Source organism: Sceloporus occidentalis, unplaced genomic scaffold (assembly GCF_023333645.1).
Source record: "Sceloporus occidentalis isolate IW3139 unplaced genomic scaffold, rSceOcc1.0.p SCAF_175, whole genome shotgun sequence".
Lineage (NCBI taxonomy): Eukaryota > Metazoa > Chordata > Lepidosauria > Squamata > Phrynosomatidae > Sceloporus > Sceloporus occidentalis.
The window spans coordinates 1,562,674-1,587,275 of NW_028317155.1; the positions used below are offsets into that span (position 1 = coordinate 1,562,674).

At 41.1% G+C, this 24,602-nt stretch overlaps 1 protein-coding gene across 1 annotated transcript; it reads left to right on the forward strand.

Moving 5' to 3' along the window:
- The first annotated feature begins 1,666 nt into the window (after positions 1 to 1,666).
- LOC149279041 (peripherin) lies at positions 1,667 to 9,118 on the forward strand. The gene is made up of 9 exons (XM_089501522.1): positions 1,667 to 2,187; positions 4,406 to 4,466; positions 5,323 to 5,418; positions 5,793 to 5,957; positions 6,280 to 6,405; positions 6,779 to 6,999; positions 7,532 to 7,581; positions 7,829 to 7,908; positions 9,068 to 9,118. The coding sequence occupies exons 1-9, from the start codon at positions 1,667 to 1,669 to the stop codon at positions 9,116 to 9,118; spliced, it is 1,371 nt and encodes a 456-aa protein (XP_089357648.1).
- Positions 9,119 to 24,602: the final 15,484 nt, after the last annotated feature.

Below are 24,602 nucleotides of genomic sequence, written 5' to 3' on the forward strand. Positions count from 1 at the left end.
CATTCAAACAAAAGTTAGGTTTTATGTATATTTTGGGTGTAGGTTGTCAAACAAATATTTACAGAAAGAATTTACAATCTAAAGATTAAAAGCAAAATTGGTATAGATGAAGCCTTACCTGAAGTGTAATAGATTGGAAGTTTACAAGACTACCTCGGTCTCTTTTTCATGCACATTATTAATATTATTATTATTATTATTATTATTATTCAGATGTAGAATATGCATGGAGAAGAGACCTAGAAAGTCTTGAAAGCTGTTTATTACAGTTCAGGTAGCTCATAAAGCTGCTCTTTTTCTTTCGACAACTAACACAGTACAACTCTATACCTAATCTAAAGATTGAAATGATTCATTGAGAAATCCTGGTTATCGATAATCAGGCTACTATATGCAGGTGCAATGGCCTCTACTGTCCTAGCTGATGTGATTTCACTGTATTGTCATTGAATGGTTATGAGAACAAGGAAATCGGAGTATTAGCATAATGAGATAATGGTTGTTAATCTTGAGGCAGAAAGTCTAGAATTTTTTGACAATGCCTTTGCATACCAATGAGAAGACAGCAGTAAAAATAAGATTCACTGATGGTGATACTGCAGAACATGCCGATAAATAATATCTTATCAGAAGAGACAATAAAGCAGAGATTAGGACCTTCTGGTCCAGGGCATGTAGCAGTTGAACTAGGCTCAAGTGGGCCTAGTCGCTGTTACCCAAATAATGTCACCAGCCTCTGAATACAAAAAAAGATTAACCTTTTGAGATGCACAAGGATGAGCAATAAATTTGTTTCAGCATTTACTTAAATCAATAACATAAAGAAGGCAAAACATCTCTCTCCCAAATTCGCAGTGGATCCAGTCTTATTTAACCGACTGGGCGTGAATGAGACGGCATGCGGTGTGTACAAGCCTGGGACTGCCAAGGAGTTAAAAAGATACATTATAATAGATAGAGAGAAAAGCAATGGCTAACTACGTTGGGTTAACACTTTGAATGCCTGAGCAGTTTCTTTGGCAGGAGGGTCTGCAGAACAGTTACAGTTTCATCTGACTTCACTCTACATTACGAAGGGCCAAACCCAATGAGCTTGGTGCTCCTGTATAAATTATATGGAAATCGGTGATTATTGCCTCTGATAATACGATGCATCATGCAGGACCGGCTTAGCCGTCCTTGTGGAGAAAAAATAAAATTCTAGGGATTTATTATTGTGAATTCAGAAAGTTGAACACACAACTCTCGTGCCAACACACAACTTTAGCAAATACACCTCTTTACAACTGTCAGATGCTGTCAGGTTACAATAGCATTAGAGTTGCACTATTTCCATGGGTAGTAATAGGTTTATGGGGCATGTTCATTTCCCTGTGTCTGGGAGAATTTGCTGTCTCATTCACTGTTGGAATAAAGAAAGTAATTAAAAGCACTTTCTTCTGGAACGGGGGGGGGCAGTAGCTCAGTGAGGGGGCGTGGTATGTGCAGCCCCCTCCTCCCTGTGCTCGGGATAATAGGTGTTTGTGGTCCCAGAGGGCGGGGTTGTGCCTGAGCTGCGATGCTCCACGCTGGCTTATAAAGCAGCCACCAGACGAACAGATTCTCTTCTCGGTATCTCTTAGCATTTGGTACCCAGGAACTCATCCCCGGTAGACAGTATCTCACCATGAGTCACTCAGGCATGAGGAGCACATCTACCTCTTACCGTCGTACTTTTGGGGCTCCACTCATGTCCCCAGTATCTTATTCCTCCTCTTCAAGGCTCTCAACTTCCAGGCACCTGGGGAGCCCATCCCCCGGCCCCAGCAGCCGGACCTCATCATCAGCTTACAGGATGAGGTCCAGCACCCCGGTGCGTGTGACCTTGGACAGAGTGGACTTCTCCGTGGCTGAGGCTCTGAATCAGGAGTTCCTGACCACTCGCAGCAACGAGAAAGCGGAGATGCAAGAACTGAACGACCGCTTCGCCAGCTTCATAGAGAAGGTGCGCTACCTGGAGCAGCAGAATGCGGTGCTGGTGACCGAAATCAACCAAGCAAGATCCAAGGAGCCCACCCGGGCAGCAGATCTGTGCCAACAAGAGCTGAGGGAGCTTCGCAGGCAATTGGAACTTCTGGGCAAGGAGAAGGACAACATCCAAGTGGAGAGAGATAACTTAGCCGAGGACCTCTCCTTTCTGAAGCAGAGGTGAGGGTTCGGGGATGGTGTGGAAGGGTTAGGGGGGGCATTGAAGATCTAAGAGGGTAGAATAAAGAAGCGCACACGTGTTAATACACTATGTGAGGAGGGTATGGAAAAGAAGTGCGGAGAGCATCTCTCTGGTGCCCCCTGCAATTCTGGAACCAGGATCCCTCAGAACGCTCCACCATCACAATTAAGATTACGTTAAAACTTCTAAACCATGCAAGTATAAAGCTCACCTAACCCCGCAATGTGACAATAAAAGATGTTTCTTGGTAGTTCTGTTAAATGAAGATGAGGGTGCACTTGTTAAGGGCGTGGTCAGTCTGTTGTTTCTCTAGACACCCCCCAAATAGATGTCCTTAATATCCAATAACAGTGACACAGGTGTGTTCTCAGATTAGAAAGTACAGATATTCACTTAATGAGGCAAACTGTCCAAGCACCTGGGTGAACACTATCTGTTCCTGAGGTGATGAGTGATCGTGATCAGTACAGGACCTCAGCTTCTCCTAGTTTACAATACTTACTGATTTCACAATATAAATAAAAGGTCAAATTGGATTTAGGGAGGATGACAGCAGGATACCAGAAACAGAGATAAATAAAATAAAAAAACTACCTGTGTGCTTTAATCCAAAAAATGTGACCCACAAACATGGTAATTAGGAGAAACAAGAATAAGATTTAACATATTCATGGACATTTCACTTAATAGTTGCTAGTTAGAACAATGTAAGTACTCTTGATTTTCAGTTACTGTAACACTGTGGCTTTGTACCACTTTCCTTGCTAATATTTTAAGCCTGGATCATCTTAGCTCAAGTGTCGGTTTGGTGGGTTACAAGGCAAAGTGAAGGACGTTGTTGACCTGATGTTATTTGTTCCAATATAAATGAAGGGGCAGAGTGATGGGTGTAGTTTTCCGCACCCTTGTGTCTTTGTGGGTTCATAAAATCTGGGCACTTGGGTATTTGGAAGAACTGGGTGTGGCAGAACTGCCTTAAGACCGCTTGTTATATGTGAGGAATACAAAATATAGATATACACAACACACATTGTATATTAATGCCCAAATTATACTCAGTGTTAGGTTATTTACTCATGGAACAGACGCCACATGATATTTGAAAGAAATGTTTGTTTTATGACACAAAGGAGGTATGGATAAAGAATAAGTCTGGTGGACCCTACTACAACCAAATCATATCATTATTTATATATATATATATATATATATATATATCTTCTCTGTCTTCGCTCTCTCTCTCTCTCTCTCTCTCTCTCTCTATATATATATATAATGAGATGCATTTAAAAGGGGGGTATAAAAAAGCATAGAGATGCAATTTGCTAAAAATAACAGGAGATTGTTCTACTTTGTCAGAGTTACAATGTGTGTCAGGTACATTATTTTTGCAGGGTTGGTTCTTTATTAACTTAATATTTAAAGTCGAATTGCTGGAAATGAAACAATTTACCCCTAGACCTCTTATTCCCCCAAAATATATCCCGTTTCCGACAGATGTTGTTCCAGAAGTGGTGTTTAAATATCTTACTAGTTTAGAAACTCACTTTGTTCTGAAAAGCCACACCTTTCAGGGGTAATTCCTAAATATGTTATAAGAAATGTTTGTTTATAACGTTAAGTTATTGCTACAGTATTTTAATGGCAGCATGGCAACAGCACAAGGTTTCTGATTGTTTTGTGACGTGCAGTAAGGCGTACCACACCCTTTTATATGATGACTGATAATATAGAAAAGCCCTCTTTGTATAGTGTATGTATCTTATACTTTGTTATATTTTACTAGTGTTTGTGTTTTTACCTCGATCTATATTTTGCAGGATAGGCGAAGAGCAGCCCAACAATATGTAGAATACATACACTGGCATAAAAAATTTATTCTAGTGTGAATTTTGCATAAATCCCCATCTGTGTCACAGATTTTTCTACAGTGGGTGAAAATCCTAAAAATCCCATTTTAACATATGCCATCAAGCAACTTTTGTAAATGCATCTTATTTTTTCTGAAAACCCCCCACATACAAAACAAGAAGAAACCAAAAATATATATATTTTTATGAATTTTTTTAAGTTAATGGGTGTGGTATTGTAAGGTGTGCATTAGCTCTTATGCATATTTCCTGAAGATAATAGCCTAGGTTTAAGACAACTTCTATAATCCTATTATTTTCATTGAAATGTGTTTTTCATTTATAGGCTAGATGAAGAAACTCACAAGAGGGAAGATGCAGAGAATAATCTCGTTTTGTTCCGAAAAGTGAGTGATGATTTCTATAATTTATTTTTTTTTTGCATTATTCAGTTTAAGTGCATAGAAAAGAGCCATAGCTAATTTATTGTCTAAATATAGGTAACTCTAATAACGCTGATAACTGCTGGTAGACACTGTGTTTGATTTATCTGTTGACATTAGAGAAGATATGCTGTTTGAAAGATAATATATTAGAATGTAAGCCCATGAGCTGGACCCTCATAAACCAACCATTTTCTTTAGGAACATTGTATGAAAGTGCCATGAGGCTTGATTGTATGCAGGTACAGGCAAAGTGTCTATAGGAGGACACCAGTGTCCATGGCAGGGATTGTGAAGGTCCATAGATCATTACATTGTCCACCACAGACCAGAGTAAATGTCCTCACAAGCATGGTCCTCAACTCCTGTTGTATCTGTATGCTTAATATATATAAGCAAATATATATTTGTATTATATATATGTATTAAATAGGAAAATGGTTGTCTCATCATACCTAGTATAGATCAAAACAATAGATTGTTATAGCTTTGTCTTTTCTTTCATACATTCAAATTATTCAATATAAGTCTCAGAAGACTGAAGAAGGGCAGATATTTTTTTAAGGAGGAGAGCAATATACATCTTTGAGATATTGAGCTGAGCTTTGTTTAAATCTTCTGCTATGTTATTCCAGTTCTTGGCTCTATATCAGTAGATCTGCCATACTCTGCTGTCCTTTGTTAGACTGAATTTTGCACTTCAGTGGAGATCACCATAAATCATATATCCCTTCTTAATTGGCCTTAGCCTTGTCTGACTGCATAGAAAAATGCATGCATTTTTTTTACCTTGCAAAATCTCTCTTTGGTGGTTTTACAGGATGTGGATGATGCCACATTGCACCGTCTGGAATTAGAGAGGAAGATAGAGTCCCTGATGGACGAGATAGAATTTCTAAAGAAACTTCATGACGAGGTAATTATGATCAAACTAAATTTTAAGTCTATGAAGAAGTGAATGAATGTCTTAAAAGTGTATCAGAAATGCTCCGTTTTTAAGTAAGGAAGTTTTCTTTTTTCTTTTTAAGTACATTTTCTCTTTCATCGGCACTTCAACCGTGCATAAACAAGGTTAAGGTATAGCAGCAAGTCATTTAATTGTGAACAACATGATACACCTTCTTCTATAGAGTAACGGTGTTATCACAAAGCTGTGAGGAGTTTGATGCTACAAAATATTTCAATGCTGAAATCTGCTTATATGCTTCCGACATATTATATGTTTTGGATTTTTTGTGTCTGCGTGCTGGGAATGGTATTCTTAACATTTTATGCACATTATTGATGCAGGAGCTCCAGGATGTACAAGTGACCGTGCAGTCTCAGCCACTACACATGGAGATTGAAGCAACAAAGCAGCCTGACCTGACATCCGCGCTGAGAGAAATTCGCGTCCAGTATGAGAACATCGCATCGAAGAACCTGCAAGAGTCTGAGGATTGGTACAAGTCCAAGGTATGCATCAATAATTAAGACATGCAAAGGACTTCCAGAAAGGAGATTATTCTTTATACATCTTTTTCTGTGTTGGCTCATTAAAAAGTATAATCTTTAAGAACAAAACAAAGAATGCATGCATCATTCAGCAAAGGGCTGTACAGCATCATTTGTGTTACTGGCTGCTACAATAGGTTACAAAAGTAAAAAGAAGAATGCAATTAATGAATAGTGGCATTACATAAACTACATTTATGGAATAATAACAATGGCAGTAAATGGTTATCTGGCAAAAATTTATTTAACACATTATTGGATTTTCTGTTGTTTCCTTGAGCAGTTTGCTGACCTATCAGATGCTGCTAGTCGAAATAATGAGGCTTTGCGCCAAGCCAAACAGGAGATGAATGAATCACGTCGTCAGATCCAGAGCCTGAAGTGTGAGCTTGACGGACTGACAGGAACAGTAAGTAATTATTTTGGGACAATACATATATTTACTGTTTAACTGAAATGGTGGGATTTACTTAAAAATATTATGCTGGAATTTACAGCGATGTATTCTGGTCTATGCCAGAATACAAGGGAGATCTCTGATCCTCCTGACTATCCTAGTTATACTATGGAAACCTGTGCTGGAGCAGCATGCCTAAGGATGTATAAGAAGGCACTGCACACCAAACACAGAGTGCCAGGATATGGACATGGCTAAACATTATCTCATTCAATGGCTACTGGTAAAATGTTAAGGATTTTTCCTAGATCTTCTGGCCGACTACTGCTGCAGGGTATATGGAAAATATTTCGCAAAAGTAGTAATGCTGTTTTGCGTTTCTCAGAATGAAGGTCTGATCCGCCAAATAAAGAATATGGAAGAACAATTTGGGGTGGAAGCATCTAATTACCAAGATACAATTGCGCGTCTTGAGCAGGACGTACAGCATATGAAGGAAGAAATGGCTCGTCATCTAAGGGAATACCAAGACCTACTTAATGTAAAGATGGCTTTGGATATTGAGATTGCAACATATAGGAAACTGCTGGAGGGAGAGGAAAGCAGGTAAAAAAAACCCCTCACTGACATTTAGATTAAAAATGATTTTGGTAATATAATCAGATGACCATACAGGGTGGCGACTCAGGTGGTCTAGTGTAAGAGATGTATAGATACATCATGTCTCCCTTACTTCCATATAAGACATTGCTGCATTAGCAAACTCTAAAACTCTAAAGCCTACTGGAGCCACATTATGGCATGCTATATCATAGTAAAAATGTCAGCAGGCTCCTTTAAACTTTGTTAAAGCTGTTTTATATCCATTCTAAAAACCATGGAAAGGTTAGAAGTGTGTCTTATCTGCCCCTGTTGATTACTTTGGAAAACGATCATGCAGCTTTTAAACCTTATTGATTAGTGACGGGAAAAACGTAATTATTAATTAGATTTAAAACGTGCTTAGCAGAATATTCATAATACAATTGCTATATTAGGAGGACATCTCGAAAACATAAAGAGGCTGTAGAGAATAAGCAGCTGTTTCCAGTCATTGGTTGGTGCTGGTCTCATATCTATGTATATTTGCTTATTTCAGGATTTCGGTTCCTATTCACTCACTGACCTCTCTCAGTATGAAGAACCCAGGTAAGTGTGTAAGCCTTATGATGTGTATTGTTTATTTATAGGATGTAGTCCCTTGGGGATGTAAAATGACTCCAGACTGTAGGATATAATGTAAGATTTATTCACTAGTTTATTCACTTCCTTCCCAATTTTCATTTTTCGTTAACTCTTCTGCTCCTGTCGGATTCTTTTCGTTATTACCAAGGTCTTCATTATGGTTTTCACATTTTCACACTTTCAACTTATATTCTTGTAGTGTACCAAGCAGCTCCTGAGCCTGAGCATAGTTCTGAGGTTCACACCAGGAAAACAGTTGTGATTAAAACTATTGAGACTCGTGATGGAGAGGTGAGTGTGAATGTGTGTAAATAAACGCTATATGGATGATACTAAGGTTTGACTAAAAGGATTGGAAATGAGCAGTTCTCATTATATTTGTACATGTTTAGTTAATGATGGTAAGAATGTGATATATCAGATCCATCGTTATTATTAACAATACAAATTAGAGAGGTTTTGGATTATCGGGAGATAACTACATATAATAACTTCATTTCATGATGGTGTATTTATACATTCAAGTTCTAGATCAGTAAATAATGTAATACATCACAAAGCCCTCTGAATCAGAAAATGTAAGAAAGAGCATTGTTGTGTCATAGAATATTGCTAGAAGCAATAAGTCTTAAAACTGACCCTCCTGGTTAAACGAAAACATTTATAGACTTTCTTTAAAATTTTTGGTAACAACGTGCTTTTCAAATGCATACATGTGATAGTTGTGTGGTTCCTTTACTTTTTACATTGTGCTATTCGCAAATGAATGGGAGGAAAAGTGCAAAATCTCCCCATATACATTTGTCCCCACCCCCTATACAGCTAAATGCAGTGAAGGACATGTGTTTGGCTGAATATATCTCTTTGCATCTAATAAACTCACCTCCAACACTGGCTCGGGGAATGCTGTGGGTTGTGGGCATGTGTGGAATGTGCTTCCGTTAATTTCAATGGAAGCATGTTACTGCTACTGAATGGCTGCTTCTACCAGCCAATCAGTTGCAAGAATAGTAGGGCCATGGAGAAGGAGGGTAGTTGCAGCAGTAGGGCTGTATCTTCTGTGTCATGTAAGTGCTTTCATATATTTTTCTGTTTTGAAAGTACTCACAAGGCTAATGTAGGGGGTGGTCTCATCCAGACCCTACATCTAACCATGCAGCACCCCAGCTCAATACAGGTGCCCCTAACAGGCGTCCTCTGCTTTGGACACTTAACATTTTGCTGGGAGGTATACTGCATGTGATAACGTTTACTGCAGCCTCTCTAATATTCATTTCACTTTAGTTGGAGGTTAGAGTGCTTCACTAATTACACATTGTGGTTTATACATTTTTTTGGATTGGCTTCCACCCAAAAACATGTGCTCCTGTCACCCACGTGTTTAAGAAATATCCCTTCATTAAATTACACATGAGTATTTTATATATGATTATTAATTATTTGTACACAGCAGGTTGTCACCGAGTCCAGGAAGGAGCAGTCAGCAGAAGGGGAGAAATGATGTTCCACTAAGGATTTGGAAAGACCTGGTACCCTTATTAAACTTCTAATAACCCAACCCTAGAGAAAGTGGAGCAGCATCTCTTATGAAATTCATCCATAGTGCCTATTCGTTGTCACTCTGAAGAGTGGGGTCCCCTTACTGTAACCCAACTGTTAGGTGATATATCTCAGATAGTGATTATTATTGACATATTGGACATTATCCATAAGGGCCAATTCTTATTCTTATTTTAATGGTGAATGTGCCACATTTTCATGAAAATAGCTATTTAAGCATAAACCATTATTTTATGTTATTCTAATGCTTAGTTGCATTAGAACTTTTAAAAAGTTTTGTTCTTCCATTTCCATTACCTCACTCCACACAACAATGAACTTGTGACAAATGAGAATACTCTATGCCTTAACAAATATACAAAAATCCTTTGTGATGAAAGAATTTATAAGTGAAAACACACAACACGTATGAAGACACCCAAAACCTGAATGTGAGCATTTGCTTACTTTTGTCATTTGTTAACACTTGTAGCAAGTATCAGATAAATTTGCTGTTAAATAGAGCACCTTAATTTTTTTTTTTACATATATTAGTGTATAAATACTTCTTCGTATAACGAGTTGGGTCATTTCCTCTAAAAACATTTAACAGAATAAAATTGTTAGCAGTGACCTATCTAAATAGCTTTGTTAAGGAGGACACCCCATATATGTATCCAGCTTTTGATCAAAAAGCCTGTGTCTTAAATAATGTTATTGAATATGTGAAATTAGTGTTCCTATAATACGGAGGAGATAAACAGGATTTTGCTCAAGATATTAGCAAGAGACATGTTAACAAACTCCTTGTATATGCTTGGTAATAGAATATTACATAGGTCATGAACAGCTAACTATGGTCCACTTGTGCACCAGAAAAGATCTGCCCCTCTTACAGGGTTTCAAGCCTCTATATTAGATTTGCCAGACATACAAGCTGGAATTAGAGGACCAAGAAGAGTCCATATGTCACACAGTAGCAGTAGTACCTTCCTGCATTCCTTCTCCCTTGACAAACTAACACTTAGAAATCCAAGCTTTCTGGATGATGTTGGGCTTCAGCTGCTATCCAAGGCAGGAACTGCTTAAGAGATAAGAAGGCTGTGAAAAAAACTGGTGCTATCTTCCCTTCTCTATATGTGCTGGAACTATGTTAAGTGTTGTAGCAATGTATGCGTGCCATGTCTGTCTAACCAATAAAATAAACTGCAGCAATTCAATAAGTGACTTCATATTCTTCATTGTGTGGAACTAGAACTGCCTCCTAAGAAGTGGACACTTGCGGAGGACAAACAAGCTCAGTTTTTAACCGCTCTGCTTACCGTTAATGTTATTTAAACTAGGGCTGCAACTAACGATTATTTTAATAATCGATTAGTTGGCCGATTATTTTTTCGATTAATCGATTAATCGGATAAAAAAAAATATGCAAATTTTTTCTTTATTTAAAATAATTTAATGAACTGGATGTTAAAAAACAACTTAAAATTTACATTAACATTCTTATTTTGTTATGATGTAATAAAAAAACAATATTTTCAAAGTACAAGAACCCAAACACAATATTTATGAAACAAAATAACCCCAAACATTCTGAAAAGAGGTGGACTATTACTGTTCAAGAAACTTTGCCCCAGCCCTGGCACTTTGCACCCAGCACTTTGCACCCAGCACTTTGCCCCACCCCTGGCACTTTGCACCCAGCACTTTGCACCCAGCCCTGGCACTTTGCACCCAGCACTTTGCCCCAGCCCTGGCACTTTGCACCCAGCCCTGGCACTTTGCCCCTGCACCCAGCCCTGCCCCCACACTCACACCCTGCACCCACACTCTGCCCTGCACCCAGTCTCCAACTCTGCCCTGCACCCAGTCTCCTGCCCTGCCCCCACACTCACACCCTGCCCTGCATCCCCACTCTGCCCTGCACTCAGTCTCCTACCCTGGCCTGCCCCCCCACCCCCACTCTGCCCTGCATCCCCTGAAACCCCACCCCCGCGAATCGCTCTGTGCGAACGGAGCCACACGCAACTAAAAGAAGGCGGAGAGTGCAGAGCGTGTAGCGGAGAACGCTCGCGGAGGTAAGTAAAAGGAGCCGAGTGCTCCAACAACGAATCGATCTGTGCGAATGGAGCCACTCGCAGAGCAAACCGCTCTGTGCGAATGGAGCCACTCGCACAGAGCGAACCGCTCTGTGCGAACGGAGCCACTCGCACAGAGCGAACCGCTCTGTGCGAACGGAGCCACACGCACAGAGCGAACCGCTCTGTGCGAACGGAGCCACACGCAACTAAAAGAAGGCGGAGAGTGCAGAGCGTGTAGCGGAAGCGGGGAACGCTCGCGGAGGTAAGTAAAAGGAGCCGAGTGCTCCAACAACGAATCGATCACTCGATTAATCGATAACGGAAATCGTCGACAACGATTTCCGTTATCGATTATTATCGATTCGTTGTTTCAGCCCTAATTTAAACTAAAAGCTAGAGCGATGACAGCTCTCATTTCCTGCTGTATGTAGGCACTACCATCTTGCTGCATGATGAACTGGTGCCAATCCCTAAGATATATGTACAGGCGTATGCTTATTCAAAGTCTACTGAAGCAACGCAGTTAGCATTAAGGAAACGCAATCCACTTTTCTACATACGCTGAGAGTAGCGGTCTAATGAGAAATCTGAATGATTACCGGTGGAGCATACTTGGCAATTGCTCGGGGCCTAGCGTTCTGACGCATCAATACCGACCACCTGTCCCATAAAGGAGGAGTCAATGCATAACAAGTCTGGAGAATTGCAGAGCCTGCTTCGTTCTCCTAATCAGAGGTTTTTTTGTCCATGTTTGTCTGGTTTGGGACATCGTGAGCAATAAGCCATCGACTGCGTACATTATCAGCGAGAAGGGTCAGGCCAGCATTACAACTGGGTCTGCTACATTGTTTTCAAACGCGGAGAGTTCCCAAGCGTGTTAATGGGAGTCCATCAGCACACATACAGAGAGCTACTAGTACTTTTTTTCATATTGAAATAACTATGACCTTAATGTGAACTCTTTGGCAGTGCTGAATGATTTCAGACAGTCCCTTTATACCCAAAGGTAAATATTTCAAAACGTACACAATCTTTTGCTTTGCATACCATAAAATGTATGTACACTTATGTCACAAAACAGAATTTTAATGCGGATTGCCATCAGGCATTGAACATCCATTCCTTGCTATTTATGCGCATGTGATTGCTCCTAGAGCTAACATATGCTGCTGGAAAACTGACAAATGCAATGCCTTTGTCCATATAAACCCCTGCCTTTCTTCTCAGTGATTTGGATAGAGTGGTGATCAGTAGGCTGGGAGAAGAGGGGGTGACATGGAAACAGGAGCTGGGGGTGGGGAAAAGCATGGAGGAAATTCTGACAAAGGAAAAAAACAGGTGACACCCCGCTGTGATGGCCACATTCAGCCATTTGTTCTCCACATTTCACATGTTGCTTACCAACACATGAAGTGTGCTGCCCTGCATGATACATGCCAATGGTGGACTTCACTATCATATGCATTAAAGTACATATGATGGCTCGAGTGTCAATTTAAAAGAAGTCAAGTACAGCATCGCCAATGAAGAATGCATATTAAAATACTCTATATATAATTTAAAATGCAATCTTTAAATAGTCACCTTTAAGTAAAGCTACATGTCCAGAGCTTGGAGTGCACGGGCATGGCTGCGGGCCAATTTAGCATGAAGCAGCCCATCCTCAGCAGGAAAGCGCTTCCATTGAAATCATTGGCTGGCAGGGAACATGCTGTACATGTGCTCGGTACACATCGCGCGGGGGGAAAGAGGCAAATGCTTACTGTGGGGTTGTGGAGAACCCCCGCCATGCATTTTAACGTAAACATAATGCGCTTTAATGCAGGTCAAATTACGTAACGTGGGTCACCCTGCAGAATCCTCATGTAGCTATTTGCCTCTTTCCCCATCCCCCACCTTCTTGGTTTACAGTCGATGTATTCGGCTGAAGACATCACCTTGTTGCATCGTGTACGCTCACCGCCAGTCAGCTCCAGCACTGGCTTGTAGAGTTCCTGGGGGAGGGGCGCTAATGGTGCGAACATAGGACAAGGAGGAAGAATTACATTATATAAGTAGAGCCGCAATAAAACTGTCCCCACATTTCACTCCGATGTCCCCTTGCTCCCGTCATGAAGTACAAACATGGCGGCTCCTGACTTCACCACCCCAGCTGTCCTGCGCAGGCCTCGTATTTTTTTCTTTCCACGATTCAGTCCGCACCCCATCACATTCAGTTAACGGTTTCCACGGTGATATTTTTTCCGTGTAGCGTCCAATAGTTTTTTAGTCACATGACTCGACCCTCCCACTTCAAAGTCGTAACTCGCTACTTCGCTTCCTCATAGGCTTGGTCGCTCTAATGTCTTTACAGCAGCTCTCCTCTCTTGGCCAATCAGAAGCTCCTGCTTTTTACAAACTGAGACTAGTGTGGTTTGCCTTTGGAAACAGCTGAGCTTACCGATACCGGCCCAGAATACGATCGGGACCGAGTCGGGGTCAGACAGAGGATAGGTTTGCCCGGTACCTGTAGCTCTATGATCCAGGACAGGCCTGAAGCTGGCGGCAGGTGGGTGGGAGAAACTTCCGACGTGTCCGTACCTGCCCGGTGTTGTTGTCGGGCAGTCCCCAGAGCACTTTATTTTTATGCATAATATGGCATAGCTGCAATGTGGCCGTGGGATGCGGCAGCCAGCAGTCGGTCTGTGCCTTCAAATAACGACCCCTAACGGTACACAATAATGGCGTCTTGCAGTCTTAGTGTATGTTTGCGACATCTTGGTTGTGGATCATGATTACTAAACGTTTTTTCAAAGGTTCTATGTCTGCAGCTTCAGAGGTTTGTATTGTAATTGGTTTATTCTCTGAATAAATACTGTGAAACACCAGTTTATTACAGGGTGTGTATATATATATATATGTGTGTGTGTATATATATATAATATATATATGATTTTCAGTGTACATCATGAAAGGGACTGCCTTATAAGAAACCTTATACATTAAATGGTCTCACTATTAGTCCTTGGAAAAACGTTTCTGAAAACACCAACATTCCCCGGTGAATGGCAGTTCGTATACGTGCTTTCATAAACAAACTGTCTACAAATATAATTGATCTCATCAACTGATCTTTTTACTGTTCTTGTGTAGGGATATTAGAAGCCGCCGCTATCACCTTTGTGGATCCTGCAACGTGTGACTCGTTTGCTGAAGATGGAATCTCCCAGGGAGTCTTCTTTCGGCGCTAACCATAAGCCATCTGTTTTGTGTAAAAATGGTGGAGCTGCAGGGAAAGAGAATTTCCTAGCCCCTCCAACATGTCGCCCGCAGAACAAGCAAAAGCAGACTCTGCAAGACGTTAAGCTGAATGACCAACAGAAGAGCAAACTTCCTGTGCTATCAAAAGCCAAACCTCCCCCAGACTTTCAGAAGATGCACCAGGTCTGGCAGAACCAGTTTCAGAAGGTAAGCATGCTGGTTTTATACTTGCTTTGCCTAATAACACCATAGCTTTGTCCCATCCCCTTAAATATGGTTCCTGGAGATACAACTGCTGTATGTATGTACATATGTATATATATTTTTGAAGGGACCACTTGCAACGCTGTTGCCCCAGGACCCCCACCTGAACTTGATCCACTTCTAGGTGCCCTACAAACTGGGGGTGTTTTTAATATGGTTTTGTTTTCACACAGGGTAAAGCAATGAGTAAAAAATCCTGCACTCGTCCCCAGCCTTTCAACCTGTCGCAAAAAGGGGATAGGTTCTCTGTTACTCCCATTACAGATGTGGGATACCCTGTGTCTTCATCCTTCACCAACAATCTTCAAAGTTCTCCATCCAGCCATACAAGCCGGGAGCCCTTATCGGAAGTCTGCCTTGGTCAGAAAAACCTGGGGAACAGAGCTGTACAGTCAAAAGGTATCGAGCTTGCCCTAACTTTAACGCAGCTATGGCTTGTACTTTTACCACCGTGCACTTGGCATGATGTAAAATACATATATGTATAAAGTAATGCGCAAAAAATATACAGAAAACACCCTAAAAACCTTCAGATTCCAGGGTGTTGTTGCAATGACCAACATGTAAATACAACAAAGCAAGAGATCAGCGCACACCCAGTAAATATTTAAAAGCACCTATCTGAGACATACTGTGTTTCCCTGGAAATAAGACACTGTCTTATATTTATTTTTCCTCAAGAAGACACACTATGGCTTATTTTCAGGGGATGGCTTATTTTTATTAAGTATGGTACAACAATCTACATTTATCCAAATCTACTCATCTTGTCTGGGGGTACAGATACTCAGGAAAAGCAGAGATAGGCCAGCAAAGCTGATGTGTAAGGGCTGGCTTCTTTATCGGGGATCCAGTGAGAACTGGGTCCGATCTGCACAGTGGAGCTGGGATGATCTCTCTGGGCTCAGTAGCAGACTGCTTGCTGAAGCTTTTCCCCCTATCCCCTGGTGTGGGGTGAGAGAGACCCACAGACTGTTGCTGGTCAGTGCTGGAGAGCAGCAGCATTACTGGTGTTTGGGGGGGGGGGGGGTGAGAGAGACCCACAGACTGTTGCTGGTTAGTGCTGGGGAAGAGAAACCCACAGTGCTGAGTAAAATGGCAGCCACAGCTTTACTTCTTCCCCCTGCTCCTCACTTAACTGAGGAGACTTTTACTTTCACTTTCTCCTCCCTCTATTCCTCACTGCATAGCCATGCCTATCACTATGTCTAATTTTTGGGGTATGGCTTATATTGAGCAAATGCTTAGAAATCCTGCTACGGCTTAATTTTTGGGTATGTCTTATTTTCGGGGAAACACGGTACATTTTGGGAATTCCGTCACACTATATGGCCATATATTGCTTAGCCCACCACTATGTCAAAGTACCCCATTTTTAGCGAATTCTATCTAATTTCATGGCTATGCTGCTTAACGAGGAGCTGAATCAGTGGGACTCTACTGCCTGTTAACCCGCTGAGACTGTGGACTTTGCATTATAGATTAATTAAAGTAACAAATCATAAACCATTCAATAGGTAACTGAATGTTGTCTAATATTACAGATGTTCCTGGTGATGAGTTTAAGGCCGATCCTACAGCTCTGGCTAGCATTCTTTCCAATACTGGAGTGTCAAATATTGGCGGTGGTATGGCTGGGAAGCTTAGCCTGGCTCATAGGGTGCCCATGAGAGCATCCTCTGCTGTCCCAAACAACAAGAGTACAGTAAGAATTCAGAAAAATATTTTTAAAAGCCCATCATGTAGGACATTTGTGTGTGGGGGTATTTATCCATAATTACTGTAAAAATAGGTATTTCCATAAAATATAGAAAACTACATGAACATATAAGCTTACTTCCTAGAAGAAGTAAGTACATCAGTCCTGTCACAGCCTCCCCTCGGTGTTCAAACTCTTCTGCTTACTTAGCACCTAATTTATCCCCAGGCCCTTACAAAATCCCTATTTTAGGTGCTTTTGGTGTCAAATGGTATGACAGAAGGCCCGTTTTTTCCATTATTAAAATACTGCATGAAAAAACAGGTGTTCAGCAAAGAGTGAGTTAAGGTGAAACATTTTATCTCGCCAGCTCAACAATGCTTCAGATGGGCCAACCCTGACAAAAATGGGTTAAGTTGAACATGCGTAATTGATGAGAAATTATCTTTTAAATATAATTTACGTGGCCCTTAATGCAATACATATATTCAAGGGGTCTGACAAAACAGACTTGGACAAACTGATACATTAGGTGCAGAGAGCCCGGCTCGCAAGCTTACAGTCTCTGTATAAACTACACATACAGCCTGTTATCCTATAATATTTTCTGTGCCAGGGGCTGGCCTGATGGGCATAGATGAGAACATTTCTATCCATCTTTGATAATAAAAATGTCACTTCATGCACTTGTGAGTCTTAACACTATTAAAGGCCTTTTACCTAGGTTAGGTGCTCTTTGAAATCGTTGGTAACTCGGCCAAAGCACCAATGCATATTGAGCTGTGAATTTAACTTGTTTTGTGGCTTTTTATTTTTAAAAAGGGAATTTAGTGTTTTTAACACACTATATATATATACCACTTTTTTTTTTATAACCCGGTTTTGTTTGTTGTGTTTTCTTTGAAGGTGATGAGAGGTTCGTTGTATACAGCATCATGCAGCCAACAAACCAACTCTGTTGTTGGTAGGATGTCCTGCATGGCAAGACCACCGGGAAAAGGTGTGTTTAAATTGAAGTAAAAAAAACAACCAGTGCTCAGATATTTCATAAAAAAAGACATTTTTGGTATATCACTCCTTTTTGTTTTGCATGAACTAAAATATAAAATCATCTGAATGTAATGTTTGTTACATAATTCCTTAATCATGCAAAAGTTTCTCATTGATAAGAGGGTACCAGTGGGTTTTCATAGTAACAGAAAAGGCTTTTTCAAATTTCAAAGTAGTTTATATGCGTTTAAACCTTCAGAGGATCTGCTAAGGTTTATTTGCTTAATATGCTAGGAAGTGTTTTGTTCAAAATAGGATCTTTTTGTCACATACCTGGCTGCCGGTGCTTCTGGGTCCTCGGACCGGCAGCCACCGAGGAGAAGGGGGAGACCTCCCACCGTGCCGCGGCAACCGCAGCCGCCACGGAGAAGAGGGAGACCTCTCACCGTGCCGCAGCAACCGCAACCACCGAGGAGAAGGGGGAGACCTCCCGCCTTGCCGCGGGAGCCGCAACTGCCGCGGAGGAGAGGGAGACCTCCCGCTTCTCCGAGACAGCCTCCGCCGCCGCGAGGAAGGGGAAGACCTCGCGGTTCCACGCGTCGGTCGTCCTCTGCTGGAGCCAGGTCCGGTCCTGCTGCGTGCACGCGGTCCTCTGCGCGCCACCTAGTGGCGCCAGCCGGTACTACGACTCCTTTTAGGATTTTACGATCCGCCAATCCCAAGATGGCCGCGAACCGGAAGTGACATAACGGCACTTTGAAATTTTGGCGGGAATTCGGTAATTGATGCCTGGACTTCCTCGGCCTATATAAGAGCCTCAGAAACATCCCAACCTTGCCTTCTGATGGTTGTACCTATCTTGTATAGTGTCTGCTCAGTACGCGTTTCTGTTGATTCCCCGTTACCGACCCGGCTTGTTCCTGTTACCGATTCCTGGCGTTTGACTCTGGCTACCCTCACGACTACCCTGACTTCTGGCTTCCTGACCTCGGCTTATCCTGCAACGATCCTGACTTCTGGCTTCCTGACCTCGGCTTGCTCATTGGCTATTCTGTGCTGGACTTTTTGTGATCTGTCTATTGGACTTGCACACGCTGTTCTACCTGATTACAGGTTCTATTCTACGCTGTGCGTGACACTTTTAGGCAAAAGAAACCAAATTTGTGGGTATATCTGCTTCTCAGCTTGCATATATGAGAGTTTTAGTTATCATGCAGAACTCTGCTTTAATTACTTCAAAAAGGGTGGCCCAGACAGGTCATCCCACACCAGTACAAATCTAGTTTTCTTCTTAATATATTCTTTCTGGATGTCATATTTCAGTGAGTCTTTTACACTCGTCGAGGTATCGGCTCATGCAAAATAGCTATTTTTTAGTTGTTTATATTTGTGTAGCTTTTTTTAAGTCCATATTATGTTGCATTTTATTTATAGAGTGTCAACAGATTCTGTAGTGAGCATAGACAATGTATTTAAATATAATAAGGTATAATAATAATGTTTTTATTGTTCTCAAAGGTGAGGAACAAAAAAATCACTTTGGGCCAAAACCACAAAGTAAGCCAAAGGATACCACCATACGTGAATTTCCAGCATCTAAAGATGACTGTATGCTTCAACCTCAGGTCAGCAAAAATTGAATTTTTTTTTTTTTTCCATGGGTTCTATACATTGTGTAAATTTTGAAGGTCTATCATATGACAATAATTCTGGTTGTGACTTCAGGAAATCTCATTTTAAAACGCTGTCCTTTATTTGTGTACATGGGTCTTGTCAGAGAGCTTGGAGAGTTGTGGTTTTAACTTTTAATTAACTGCATCCTAGGGCAATTTCTCAGAAGATAGGCTTAAACTGGCACTCTTATAATGTTAGCTCAATCAGGGACCTGATTTTAACAAAATTCTGCAGATTTAAATATAGAAACATAAAGTAATGTCTATCCCATGCCTGACTAAGTTCCCTCACTCTAAAAGCCTCCACTGTTATTGTGGGGAGATAGTTCCACTTGTCTACTACTCTCAGTAAGGTAAAACTTCCTTACATTACATCATTCCTATGTGTCGGTATCCTTCTGAAAAATTGGGTGTCCGGAACCGTTCTCGGTACTGCTGGTGATGCCTGAACAGGGATCTGTAAAGTGGCATTAACCACCTATCTCTTCCTGCTACTAATACTTCTCACTATACATCCCAGCATCCAGCTTGCTTTATTGTATTGTCTGCTTATCTTTAACTCATAAAAATTAATATTCATTCTGTCTCTTCCATAGTCACTGACAGAACAGTGCCCCCAATGCTATATTTTACATTTTGGGATTCTTGCATCCCAAGTGCATTATTTTACATTTATCAACATAAAACTGCAGCTGTCACACTCTCAACTATTTTAATTTCCTTAAATCATTTAACTTGTTTCAATCTTAAAGGTCTATCCTTGTTGCGAACCTTTGTATTTTATGCAAAACAACATGCCTTAGCGTTTAGAACTTCTGTAATATCCGTAAAAAAAATATTAAAAAGTGCAGGTCTCAATACTGATCCCTGATGTACCCGCTAGTAACAAGTTCTTCCTTCGAATATCAGGGATGCGCATTTTGTATCGGCCGATGCCCAGGACATGCAGTTGTTTATATATTCTGCTGGGCTCGAATCCTCCTCCTCCTCTCTGGCAGCCGGTGAACGTCTGCGCCTTGCACGTAGACAGAGCTTCTATGATGGAGCGCCGTAAGGTTGTCACGCCGGGCTCCATCATAGAAGCGCCGACGAAAGTTCTGCGCGGACTCCAGGGAGTCTGGAGCACTGGGTACATATCTGGGGGGCATTAAACCCTTAATTCGACAAATCCGTCTGGGATCCGTGAAAACTGCCACAAAAGAAGTACCCAGTACACAACATTTTAGCTGTGTTTTGTAATGTTAAGATGACTGCTAGTTATACAGACATATGTTTAATGTGTAAGTTAAACATGTACTTGTTAAAGTTCTGTCGAATATTTTCTAATTGTTTCGCTTCCTCCAGCAGGTCAACCCAGTTTTACAGCAGATGAACGCACCTTCACACCCATCTGACCATAACAAACATTCCCAGACATTTATCAAGCCAGAGCTCCCAGCACAGAAGCCATCTTCCAGCAAACTTCCAGAGAACGGGGCGACATCGGAATCCTCCTCCACAAAGTATGACTTAAAGTAAAATGTTTTTAAATAAATGATCCTTGACATGACTAGAATTCCCCGAATAGTGCATTGATGTCTGCGTTGCTTTTAAACATCAAGATATTAATAAGCACTGGTATAAAGTTAATGCAACATATTTTCCATCAGCTGTTTTTGGTGGACTAAAATCTGTGCAGATGGATGTTGCGTTATTTTTTCTCTTTAATTTCTAGCCGGATTGTTTCTATTATATTAATTTCATCTGGTGTAAGATAATACTGTGCCACATTAACCAATGTTCAAGTATGTTTTGGTTGCTATATTACCAAGTTTTGTGGACCTTCTCCAATATCTTATGTTTGTACACATGTGTAGAATTGAATTGTCGGAGAAAGAGGATGCAGTGAAGGAGCCCAGGGAAAAAACAGATTTAGGTAAATTATTTGATGACGTTCCCAACAGCACCACCTTCTGGGACCATACTTATTACTGATGCCTGCCTGTATCTCTGTTCTAGATTCTGGCTCTGGAGAGTTTGTTGCCGATTCCCAGGCCCTGGCCAGTATCCTTTCAAACACAGGGGTAACTGTTACGAATGTTGGGAAACTTAGCTTGGCCCAGAGGGTCCCTGTTCAGGGTAAAAATATATCATTCAAGAATACAATGGTAAGTAAAATAATATATAATAATATAATATACAAAATAATATGACTGCAACGAAGCAGCTTGCTCACTAGTCTTCCTATCTGCTTTTCAGCCAGCCTCTATAGCAGCACAATCGGCGACTCCAAAGCCTCCCTTTGGCCGGATGTCTGCCGTACCAAATGCTTTATCTCTTAAAGGTATGATGCTCTTTAATTACAGTTTATCAGTTTACTCCAAGATGTATTGTGTATGTTAAAGATAACAGGGTTGTTCATGGTTTTGTTGGTTGTGGTTAAATCACTGTATTTGAACCCCTTAACGACCCAATGACATGTCAGGTACATCACAAAAAAGTCAACGACCAATGGCATTAAATGATCTTAGAAAGCTGCCACCTGTGATCGCTCTGGAGAACGAGCATGAGCGTCATTATGAGAGATGTTGCCTTTCGCCAAGAAGGCGTGCGCCCGCTAAAAAAAGAGTTCCCACAACCGTCTGTCCCCCTCCCGCTGATTTTGTGACCATTACCGCCCACTCCCGCAAAGTGTGGCCCGCTCCCGCCACGTATGTGGTCAATGCCACCCGCTCCCGCCACGTATGTGGCCAATGCCGCCCGCCCCCTTACCTGAAACCGATTTCCAGCGGTGTCCTGCAATGCTGCTTTCGCGTTGCTTTGTGTCGCTTCTCTTGTTCTGCCCAGAAACAGTGGAGTCATGTGAATTTACGGCACTTCCCGTGACTCCGAGAAGAGACGCTGCGAGGGAGCAACGCAAAGGCAGCCTTGCGGGAGTGTGCGGGATTACCGGGACCCGCAGATACATTGTCTGACCGCCTGCAACTCCCGAAAAACCACCCACGGCCGCAATTTTTTTGGCGGGACTAGCATCCCAGTGCAGTCCTCTAGTCCAGAACCTTCTAAGTACTCTGCGCTCCCCCTACAGGTTGAATACAGGTGCTGCAGTCATCCACGGAAGTCAGTGGAGCCCAGCTTTTTTAATCACAATGTGATAAGTAAAATATAGAACATAAAGTAATAAAAATAGTTAATATAAATAAAATGTCTTACTATGTAAAAAATTCCCAGTGATGTCACCACCGTGGGAACCATCCAGTTTTGTTTTTTTTGTGGGGGGAAAAAAAAACCTAAAAATCCAAAAATATAGTAAAATATACTGTAAAAAATACTGGCAGTTAAAATCCCAGCATTTCAAATAACCATGGGGTGTCTTGTTTTCAAAAGTGTATGATTTGATGGAGTAAATTGAATTGGCCGCATTCAAAGATGTCCCAAATAGGATATCTGTGTAAACTGACCAGATGTCAGGAAATGCGCAACTCCCAAATGTGGCCTTTTTAGCCCCCAAGCAACCCAAAAGACTTATGCATGGGATTCAATATCGTGAATATAATTATGTTTGCAAAGCGCCTTAATGTGATGTGTGACGTGTAAATGCATGAGGTCTCCCAACTTTCTCTTGGTACCAATTAGCAATTTGGGGTCAAATCCAAGATCTACTTTAATGGTGCACAATATATTCATTTTAACCTGGCAAGTGGAAATGGTCTGATATAATTATTGGTGTCAGCATAACGTTATTTCTTCTTCCTATCAGATGTGACGTTCAGTCCGTGCCGTGTTCTGATGTCTAAGCAGACGCCGAGCCCCTCAACAGGAAGTTCTGCAAGACGCATTAATAATGTGAAATCATCTGCTGTGGTTTGTATATTTTGAGTGGTTTTAGCAAAGTGTCTTTTACCAAACTGTAGCTTATATTTGAGTTTTGAACAGCTTCAGAAATGTCCTTAAGCAATATGGCAGGGTTTATTCTAAAGATAGTGGTGAAGAGAGTGCTTGGGAATTAGGTATAGCATCTATCATGTGGCATGAAGGATAAAATTCATTCCCCTGACAAGCATATGCATTTTAATCGTCCGTTTTCTATATTTAAGACCTAACTCCAAACAAAGTGTGTATATTCCCACCTGCCCTTGACTGTCATAAATAAGGTGAATGAGATTTAAAAGTTAACTGCCAACTTTGTACTTTATTTTTTATTTTATTTTTTTTTAATGAAGGTTGAAACACAGTATTTTTTGAGAAGGGTCTTTGTTGGGCCCAAATAATGTGTCGTAGAAACTGCACGTTTTATATAGGGTTTGCTTAACCCCGCTGTATGCAAAACCTGTCAAATTGACAAAATATTTGAACTCTGCTCATATTTGAGTGAAATCATTAATATTCATTACATCTTTTTTTGTATACAGTTGTATTTCTTTTCATTCTTTCTTAGAAATTCTCGCAAAACATTTTCTCCTTCAACATAAGGCAGCCAGTCTTCCCCAAAACACCAAAGGCGCTAGCCTTGGAAATGGCAAATAAGTGTTTTGAGGCTGAATGTCCAGATCCCCGGGTATGTGGTGTGTCTGCAAATGTGATGCTCTCTTTTGTTAAAGGCTACGTGACATCTTGTATCTAGAAGTTGATCTAATGATTTGTCTCTTATGTAGACAACCAAGTCCTCTGTGAAGTGGGCAGATGACCCATCACCTACTTCTGAGGTTTTTTGTGAAAAACAGCCTCATCTGGTGAGTGTCCTAGTTTTCATAATTCTCTTGTACAGTTCTTGTGCCATAGTCTCCTGTTCCTGACTTCTAAACGGTGGAGAGACTCATGAGCGGGATGTATAATCTCTACAAATCATGCACATCCTCTGGCTAGAACGCACTTACTGTATTTCTATTTGTCTACTACTAACACACTTCTATATTACTAGACTGGTTTTACTAGCATGAAAAGGCTGATGTTTTTTGGGGAGCCAAATTTTTTATTATTTTATAACTGGAGTTTAATGTATTTCACCCATGACTTTGACAAAAGCATCCACATACATATATTAGATCCTTGCATTGTGGCCCGGTATGAGACTATCTTGATATTGTATGTTGTCATCATGGCAGTGAATTGTGATGTAAGCTTTTTACAGAAGGATTTCTAAATTCTACCACATGAGGGAATTGAACAACTGCATAGGTCCACTATAGGTCATAAATGTATTTATTTTTGACGCCTCAAGGACAGTTACTTCCCTGTGAAGAAAAAGTAAAAAGTGTCGAGGTACCATAAGGTCCTCTTCCATAACTCGTTTTACAGAGATTCTCCAATCTTTTTTTCCATTTCAGGCTCTCAGAAGCTACAGCTGCCCCTAATTACTTTTTCCTATGGTTCTCAATCAGTTAAGGGGACTGAGAGTCGCTGTCCATGATACCCCCAAGTAAAGAAGAACGCTTATTATAGTAATGTAAGCCCTGCAGCTGCCTTTATGGCCAGACAATTCTTGCCACTGATTGGCTGAATCAACTTTGTTTCAGAATC